This window comes from Oncorhynchus gorbuscha, linkage group LG11 (genome assembly GCF_021184085.1).
Source record: "Oncorhynchus gorbuscha isolate QuinsamMale2020 ecotype Even-year linkage group LG11, OgorEven_v1.0, whole genome shotgun sequence".
NCBI lineage: Eukaryota > Metazoa > Chordata > Actinopteri > Salmoniformes > Salmonidae > Oncorhynchus > Oncorhynchus gorbuscha.
In genome coordinates this window covers 1,853,068-1,864,216 of record NC_060183.1, presented here as the reverse complement: position 1 = coordinate 1,864,216, position 11,149 = coordinate 1,853,068, and the positions used below count along the sequence as shown (strand labels likewise).

The 11,149-nt window shown below is 41.1% G+C and overlaps 1 protein-coding gene across 5 annotated transcripts in view; it reads right to left on the bottom strand.

The window, feature by feature from the left end:
* Positions 1-11,149, bottom strand: part of b3galnt2 (beta-1,3-N-acetylgalactosaminyltransferase 2) — a 41,225-nt gene that overhangs the window by 20,851 nt on the left and 9,225 nt on the right. For 4 of the 5 annotated variants that reach the window (XR_006841170.1, XR_006841171.1, XM_046368402.1 and 1 more), the window contains exons 3-4: positions 4,871-4,971; positions 3,100-3,299 (exon numbers count right to left, since the gene is read on the bottom strand). Coding sequence is in view for 3 of the 5 variants with exons in the window: in XM_046368402.1 (XP_046224358.1) it covers positions 3,100-3,299; positions 4,871-4,971 (301 nt within the window). In the remaining 2 variants the exon portion in view is untranslated. Of the gene's footprint in view, positions 1-3,099; positions 3,305-4,870; positions 4,972-11,149 lie in introns of all 5 variants that reach the window. The other variant, XM_046368401.1, reaches the window with a different exon arrangement.

Below are 11,149 nucleotides of genomic sequence, written 5' to 3'. Positions count from 1 at the left end.
AGAGTCCACGAACAGCTACACCCAGAGTCCACGAACAGCTACACCCAGAGTCCACGAACAGCTACACCCAGAGTCCACGAACAGCTACACTCAGAGTCCACGAACAGCTACACCCAGAGTCCACGAACAGCTACACCCAGAGTCCACGAACAGCTACACCCAGAGTCCACGAACAGCTACACCCAGAGTCCACGAACAGCTACACCCCGAGTCCACGAACAGCTAAACCCAGAGTCCACGAACAGCTACACTCAGAGTCCACGAACAGCTACACCCCGAGTCCACGAACAGCTACACCCAGAGTCCACGAACAGCTACACCCAGAGTCCACGAACAGCTACACCCAGAGTCCACGAACAGCTACACCCAGAGTCCACGAACAGCTACACCCAGAGTCCACGAACAGCTACACCCAGAGTCCACGAACAGCTACACCGCGAGTCCACGAACAGCTACACCGAGAGTCCACGAACAGCTACACTCAGAGTCCACGAACAGCTACACCCAGAGTCCACGAACAGCTACACCCCGAGTCCACGAACAGCTACACCCCGAGTCCACGAACAGCTAAACCCAGAGTCCACGAACAGCTACACTCAGAGTCCACGAACAGCTACACCCAGAGTCCACGAACAGCTACACCCAGAGTCCACGAACAGCTACACCCAGAGTCCACGAACAGCTACACCCAGAGTCCACGAACAGCTACACCCAGAGTCCACGAACAGCTACACCCAGAGTCCACGAACAGTTACACCCCGAGTCCACGAACAGTTACACTCCGAGACCACGAACAGCTACACTCCGAGACCACGAACAGCTACACTCCGAGACCACGAACAGCTACACTCCGAGACCACGAACAGCTACACTCCGAGACCACGAACAGCTACAATCCGAGACCACGAACAGCTACACTCCGAGACCACGAACAGCTACACTCCGAGACCACGAACAGCTACACTCCGAGACCACGAACAGCTACACTCCGAGACCACGAACAGCTACACTCCGAGTCCACGAACAGCTACACTCCGAGTCCACGAACAGCTACACTCCGAGTCCACGAACAGCTACACTCCGAGTCCACGAACAGCTACACTCCGAGTCCACAAACAGCTACACCCCGAGACCACAAACAGCTACACTCCGAGTCCATATCCACGTCATAAGGAATTCTTCTCCACCACGCCCATAAATGGGAAAACCGTCACGAGGGAAGCCCTGGGCGCTAGCACCGTCACGAGGGAATCCCTGGGCGCTAGCACCGTCACGAGGGAATCCCTGGGCGCTAGCACCGTCACAAGGGAAACCCTGGGCGCTAGCACCGTCACGAGGGAATCCCTGGGCGCTAGCACCGTCACGAGGGAAACCCTGGGCGCTAGCACCGTCACGAGGGAATCCCTGGGCGCTAGCACCGTCACGAGGGAAACCCTGGGCGCTAGCACCGTCACGAGGGAAACCCTAGAGTATTACGTTTCTACTGAGAATGCTCAGCAGGCAATGTTTAAAAGTCATCCTTAGACATACTGTACTTTCTAAAATGTAGTATTAACAAGCAATACAAGGTGGGTGTGGCTGCGACATTCTGTCTAAAAACCGACGGAGTAGAATGGCCTTAACTCACCAAAGGCGAGCGTACAAGAGGTGTGTTTAATATTTTAGAATGCATTGTTTTGCATTATAATGACCCAACAGACACCGGCTTGCCCCCTTTGACAACTCGCTGAATTGGAACGGGTCTATATTTTGACGTTTTATTGCTAGTCACACAAAAGAATGTTTTTGTCATAATTCACTTTTTTTTGGTGGTCCTTCTGTAGCTCAGTTGGTAGAGCATGGCGCTTGTAACGCCAGGGTAGTGGGTTCGATCCCCGGGACCACCCATACGTGGAATGTATGCACACATGATTGTAAGTCGTTTTGGATAAAAGCGTCTGCTAAATGGCATATATTTCGGAGCTTATTTTAGTTGGAAGAGGCTTGAGCCTTTACAAGACATGCTAAATTAGACCTGGAAACACAACATTACTAATCAACAAACATGGAAATATGAACTATTCTGCCATGGATTTAATACTAGATTTAAGGCAATACAAATACTTCCTGTCTACCAATAAAAGCCACTCCATCAACCACCTCAAGTTCACTAGCTATGTACAATGCAGCATATAAACCATGTACAATGCTGTATGTACAGTGCCTTCGGTAGGTATTCAGACCCCTGGACTTTTTCCTCATTGTAACGTTACAGACTTATTCTACAATGGATAATACAATCCTCAGCAATCTACACACACACACACGCACACGCACACGCACACACACACGGTTTAACAACACAAAATGATCCCATCATGTCGAACGAACAAATTGTCTGTCGGCATTTATAAAATTGTACCGAAACTGCCCGTATCCATCACAACTGTGGTGATTATGATTTATACAGTAGGACTCCACTCACAAGCCTGATGGTGACATTCTCCTTGATCTGTGGTCTACTGTTCTGTTGGGTTCTACTCTTCTAGGGTTCTACTGTTGGGTTATACTGTTCTATGGTTACTGCGCTAGGGTTCTACTCTACTGTGCTAGGGTTCTAATCTACTGTGCTAGGGTTCTACTCTACTGTGCTAGGGTTCTACTCTACTGCTCTAGGGTTCTAATCTACTGTGCTAGGGTTCTACTGCGCTAGGGTTCTACTCTACTGCGCTAGGGTTCTACTCTACTGCGCTAGGGTTCTACTCTACTGCGCTAGGGTTCTAATCTACTGTGCTAGGGTTCTACTCTACTGCGCTAGGGTTCTACTCTACTGTGCTAGGGTTCTACTCTACTGTGCTAGGGTTCTACTCTACTGTGCTAGGGTTCTACTCTACTGCGCTAGGGTTCTACTCTACTGCGCTAGGGTTCTAATCTACTGCTCTAGGGTTCTACTCTACTGTGCTAGGGTTCTACTCTACTGTGCTAGGGTTCTACTCTTCTAGGGTTCTACTCCTCCACTGTTGGGTTTTGCTGTTGGGTTCTATGGTTCTGCTGTTCTACTGCTGGGTTCTGCTGTTCTACTGTTGGGTTCTGCTGTTCTACTGCTAGCCTCCACACTACCTGTTGTTCCAGCTGCAGCAGCCTGACGGTGACATTCCCCTCTATCTCCATGTGAGGTCCAGTAGGGAACACCCCCAACCTGGTGATGACTAGGGGGTGGAGGACCTTAAAGTCCAGGGCCACAGAGGAGACCTCCCCATGGATAAGGACAGACGGGTCAGACACCTCCACCAGCTCCATCTCCTTATCCTGTCCTGGAGCTGAGAAAGAGAGACAAAGTGGAGACAGAGAGAGACAAAGCAGAGGGAGAGAGAGACAAAGCAGAGGGAGAGAGAGACAAAGCAGAGGGAGAGAGAGACAAAGCAGAGGGAGAGAGAGACAAAGCAGAGGGAGAGAGAGACAAAGCAGAGGGAGAGAGAGACAAAGCAGAGGGAGAGAGAGACAAAGCAGAGGGAGAGAGAGACAAAGTGGGTGAACATATTATCTCTACTCCCCCCAGAGGAACAGCCCAACCCCACACCCACCCAAAAACACAGGAATATAAACATGTTGAATATCATGTTGAATATGGTCCTTCTGTAGCTCAGTTGGTAGAGCATGGCGCTTGTAACGCCAGGGTAGTGGGTTCGATCACCGGGACCACCCATACGTAGAATGTATGCACACATGACTGTAAGTCGCTTTGGATAAAAGCGTCTGCTAAATGGCATATATATATAATATCATGTTGAATATCATGTTGAATATCACAGGAATATAAACATGTTGAATATCACAGGAATATAAACATGTTGAATATCACAGGAATATAAACATGTTGAATATCACAGGAATATAATCATGTTGAATATAAACATGTTGAATATAAACATGTTGAATATCACAGGAATATAAACATGTTGAATATAAACATGTTGAATATCACAGGAATATAAACATGTTGAATATAAACATGTTGAATATAAACATGTTGAATATAAACATGTTGAATATCACAGGAATATAAACATGTTGAATATCACAGGAATATAAACATGTTGAATATCACAGGAATATAAACATGTTGAATATAAACATGTTGAATATAAACATGTTGAATATAAACATGTTGAATATCATGTTGAATATAAACATGTTGAATATAAACATGTTGAATATCACAGGAATATAAACATGTTGAATATCACAGGAATATAAACATGTTGAATATCACAGGAATATAAACATGTTGAATATCACAGGAATATAAACATGTTGAATATCATGTTGAATATCATGTTGAATATCACAGAACAAAAGAGATCTCAGAAGACCTCAAATTAATAATTGTTGACTTGCATAGAGCTGGAAAGGGTTACAAAAGTATCTCTAAAAGCCTTGATGTTCATCAGTCCACTGTAAAACTGATTATTATAGACGAGAGAGAGAATATTTGTATTTGTCCAACAGCAGTCGAGCATCATGTCACCAGAATAAGACCCCAGATATTTATTATAAAAGAGCATCTAGATCATCATGTCACCAGAATAAGACCCCAGATATTTATTATAAAGGAGCACCTCGATCATCATGTCACCAGAATAAGACCCCAGATATTTATTATAAAGGAGCATCTAGATCATCATGTCACCAGAATAAGACCCCAGATATTTATTATAAAGGAGCACCTCGATCATCATGTCACCAGAATAAGACCCCAGATATTTATTATAAAGGAGCATCTAGATCATCATGTCACCAGAATAGGGCCTTGTGAGGGCCTACCTGGTATAAACATGTTGTGAGGGCCTATAAACATGTTGAATGAGGGAATCCTAACCAGGAATATAAACTGAGTCTGTGAGGTTCAAGAGGGAACATGAGTAGGGATCCTCTCTGTCCTCCTCTGGAATGGGACAGCCATGTTTCCCAATGATAAACTTCACCTGCACCCTGAAACACAACAAGACCACAGTAAAACACAACACTATTACCACCATAACACTATACCTGAAACACAACACTATACCTGTAACACAACACTATACCTGAAACACAACACTATACCTGAAACACAACACTATACCTGTAACACAACACTATTACCACCATGACACTATACCTGTAACACAACACTATTACCACCATAACACTATACCTGTAACACAACACTATACCTGAAACACAACACTATACCTGAAACACAACACTATTACCACCATAACACTATACCTGTAACACAACACTATACCTGAAACACAACACTATACCTGTAACACAACACTATACCTGAAACACAACACTATACCTGAAACACAACACTATACCTGAAACACAACACTATTACCACCATGACACTATACCTGTAACACAACACTATTACCACCATGACACTATACCTGTAACACAACACTATACCTGTAACACAACACTATTACCACCATGACACTATACCTGAAACACAACACTATACCTGTAACACAACACTATACCTGTAACACAACACTATACCTGTAACACAACACTATACCTGTAACATAACACTATACCTGTAACACAACACTATACCTGTAACAAAACACTATTACCACCATGACACTATACCTGTAACACAACACTATACCTGTAACACAACACTATACCTGTAACAAAACACTATTACCACCATGACACTATACCTGTAACACAACACTATTACCACCATGACACTATACCTGTAACACAACACTATACCTGAAACACAACACTATACCTGTAACACAACACTATTACCAACATGACACTATACCTGTAACACAACACTATACCTGTAACACAACACTATACCTGTAACATAACACTATACCTGTAACATAACACTATACCTGAAACACAACACTATACCTGTAACATAACACTATACCTGTAACACAACACTATTACCACCACAACACTATACCTGTAACACAACACTATACCTGTAACACAACACTATTACCACCACAACACTATACCTGAAACACAACACTATACCTGTAACACAACACTATTACCACCATAACACTATACCTGTAACACAACACTATACCTGTAACATAACACTATACCTGTAACACAACACTATTACCACCACAACACTATACCTGTAACACAACACTATACCTGTAACACAACACTATACCTGTAACACAACACTATTACCACCATAACACTATACCTGTAACACAACACTATACCTGTAACATAACACTATACCTGTAACACAACACTATTACCACCACAACACTATACCTGTAACACAACACTATACCTGTAACACAACACTATTACCACCATAACACTATACCTGTAACACAACACTATACCTGTAACACAACACTATACCTGTAACATAACACTATTACCACCACAACACTATACCTGAAACACAACACTATACCTGAAACACAACACTATTACCACCATGACACTATACCTGTAACACAACACTATACCTGAAACACAACACTATACCTGTAACACAACACTATTACCACCATGACACTATACCTGTAACACAACACTATACCTGTAACACAACACTATTACCACCATGACACTATACCTGTAACACAACACTATACCTGAAACACAACACTATACCTGTAACACAACACTATTACCACCATGACACTATACCTGTAACACAACACTATACCTGAAACACAACACTATACCTGTAACACAACACTATTACCACCATGACACTATACCTGTAACACAACACTATACCTGAAACACAACACTATACCTGTAACACAACACTATTACCACCATGACACTATACCTGTAACACAACACTATACCTGTAACACAACACTATACCTGTAACATAACACTATACCTGTAACATAACACTATACCTGAAACACAACACTATACCTGTAACATAACACTATACCTGTAACACAACACTATTACCACCACAACACTATACCTGTAACACAACACTATACCTGTAACACAACACTATTACCACCATAACACTATACCTGTAACACAACACTATACCTGTAACATAACACTATACCTGTAACACAACACTATTACCACCACAACACTATACCTGTAACACAACACTATACCTGTAACACAACACTATTACACCAAACACTATACCTGTAACACAACACTATACCTGTAACACAACACTATACCTGTAACATAACACTATTACCTGTAACACAACACTATACCTGAAACACAACACTATACCTGAAACACAACACTATTACCACCATGACACTATACCTGTAACACAACACTATACCTGTAACACAACACTATACCTGTAACACAACACTATTACCACCATGACACTATACCTGTAACACAACACTATACCTGTAACACAACACTATTACCACCACAACACTATACCTGTAACATAACACTATACCTGTAACACAACACTATTACCACCATAACACTATACCTGTAACACAACACTATTACCACCACAACACTATACCTGTAACACAACACTATACCTGTAACACAACACTATTACCACCATAACACTATACCTGTAACACAACACTATACCTGTAACACAACACTATACCTGTAACATAACACTATTACCACCACAACACTATACCTGTAACACAACACTATACCTGTAACACAACACTATACCTGTAACACAACACTATACCTGAAACACAACACTATACCTGAAACACAACACTATACCTGTAACACAACACTATTACCACCATGACACTATACCTGTAACACAACACTATACCTGTAACACAACACTATTACCACCATGACACTATACCTGTAACACAACACTATACCTGAAACACAACACTATACCTGTAACACAACACTATTACCACCATGACACTATACCTGTAACACAACACTATACCTGAAACACAACACTATACCTGAAACACAACACTATACCTGTAACACAACACTATACCTGTAACACAACACTATTACCACCATGACACTATACCTGAAACACAACACTATACCTGTAACACAACACTATACCTGTAACATAACACTATACCTGTAACACAACACTATTACCACCATAACACTATACCTGTAACACAACACTATACCTGAAACACAACACTATACCTGAAACACAACACTATACCTGAAACACAACACTATACCTGTAACACAACACTATACCTGTAACACAACACTATACCTGTAACACAACACTATACCTGTAACACAACACTATACCTGTAACACAACACTATTACCACCATGACACTATACCTGAAACACAACACTATACCTGTAACACAACACTATACCTGTAACACAACACTATACCTGTAACACAACACTATTACCACCATGACACTATACCTGTAACACAACACTATTACCACCATGACACTATACCTGAAACACAACACTATACCTGTAACACAACACTATACCTGTAACACAACACTATACCTGTAACACAACACTATTACCACCATGACACTATACCTGTAACACAACACTATTACCACCATGACACTATACCTGTAACACAACACTATTACCACCATGACACTATACCTGTAACACAACACTATTACCACCATGACACTATACCTGTAACACAACACTATTACCACCATGACACTATACCTGTAACACAACACTATACCACCAACACTATACCTGTAACACAACACTATTACCACCATGACACTATACCTGTAACACAACACTATACCTGTAACACAACCCTATACCTGTAACACAACACTATACCTGTAACACAACACTATACCTGTAACACAACACTATACCTGAAACACAACACTATACCTGAAACACAACACTATACCTGAAACACAACACTATACCTGTAACACAACACTATACCTGTAACACAACACTATTACCACCATGACACTATACCTGTAACACAACACTATACCTGTAACACAACACTATACCTGTAACATAACACTATACCTGAAACACAACACTATACCTGTAACACAACACTATACCTGTAACACAACACTATTACCACCATGACACTATACCTGTAACACAACACTATACCTGTAACACAACACTATACCTGTAACACAACACTATACCTGAAACACAACACTATACCTGTAACACAACACTATACCTGTAACACAACACTATTACCACCACAACACTATACCTGTAACACAACACTATACCTGTAACACAACACTATACCTGAAACACAACACTATTACCACCATGACACTATACCTGTAACACAACACTATACCTGTAACACAACACTATACCTGAAACACAACACTATTACCACCATGACACTATACCTGTAACACAACACTATTACCACCATGACACTATACCTGTAACACAACACTATTACCACCATGACACTATACCTGTAACACAACACTATTACCACCATGACACTATACCTGTAACACAACACTATACCTGTAACACAACACTATACCTGTAACACAACACTATACCTGTAACACAACACTATACCTGAAACACAACCCTATACCTGTAACACAACACTATTACCACCATAACACTATACCTGTAACACAACACTATACCTGTAACACAACACTATACCTGTAACACAACACTATACCTGTAACACAACACTATACCTGTAACACAACACTATACCTGTAACACAACACTATTACCACCATGACACTATACCTGTAACACAACACTATACCTGTAACACAACACTATACCTGTAACACAACACTATACCTGAAACACAACCCTATACCTGTAACACAACACTATTACCACCATAACACTATACCTGTAACACAACACTATACCTGTAACATAACACTATACCTGTAACACAACACTATTACCACCATGACACTATACCTGTAACACAACACTATACCTGTAACACAACACTATTACCACCATGACACTATACCTGTAACACAACACTATACCTGAAACACAACACTATACCTGTAACACAACACTATTACCACCATGACACTATACCTGTAACACAACACTATACCTGAAACACAACACTATTACCACCATGACACTATACCTGTAACACAACACTATACCTGAAACACAACACTATTACCACCATGACACTATACCTGTAACACAACACTATACCTGTAACACAACACTATTACCACCATGACACTATACCTGAAACACAACACTATACCTGAAACACAACACTATACCTGTAACACAACACTATTACCACCATAACACTATACCTGTAACACAACACTATTACCACCATGACACTATACCTGTAACACAACACTATACCTGAAACACAACACTATACCTGTAACACAACACTATTACCACCATGACACTATACCTGTAACACAACACTATACCTGTAACACAACACTATACCTGTAACACAACACTATACCTGTAACACAACACTATACCTGAAACACAACACTATACCTGTAACACAACACTATACCTGTAACACAACACTATACCTGTAACACAACACTATACCTGTAACACAACACTATACCTGTAACACAACACTATACCTGTAACACAACACTATACCTGTAACACAACACTATACCTGTAACACAACACTATACCTGTAACACAACACTATTACCACCATGACACTATACCTGTAACACAACACTATACCTGAAACACAACACTATACCTGTAACACAACACTATACCTGTAACACAACACTATTACCACCATGACACTATACCTGTAACACAACACTATACCTGAAACACAACACTATACCTGTAACACAACACTATACCTGTAACACAACACTATTACCACCATAACACTATACCTGTAACACAACACTATACCTGTAACACAACACTATACCTGTAACACAACACTATACCTGTAACACAACACTATACCTGTAACACAACACTATTACCACCATGACACTATACCTGTAACACAACACTATACCTGTAACACAACACTATACCTGAAACACAACACTATACCTGAAACACAACACTATACCTGTAACACAACACTATACCTGTAACATAACACTATACCTGTAACACAACACTATACCTGAAACACAACACTATACCTGAAACACAACACTATACCTGAAACACAACACTATTACCA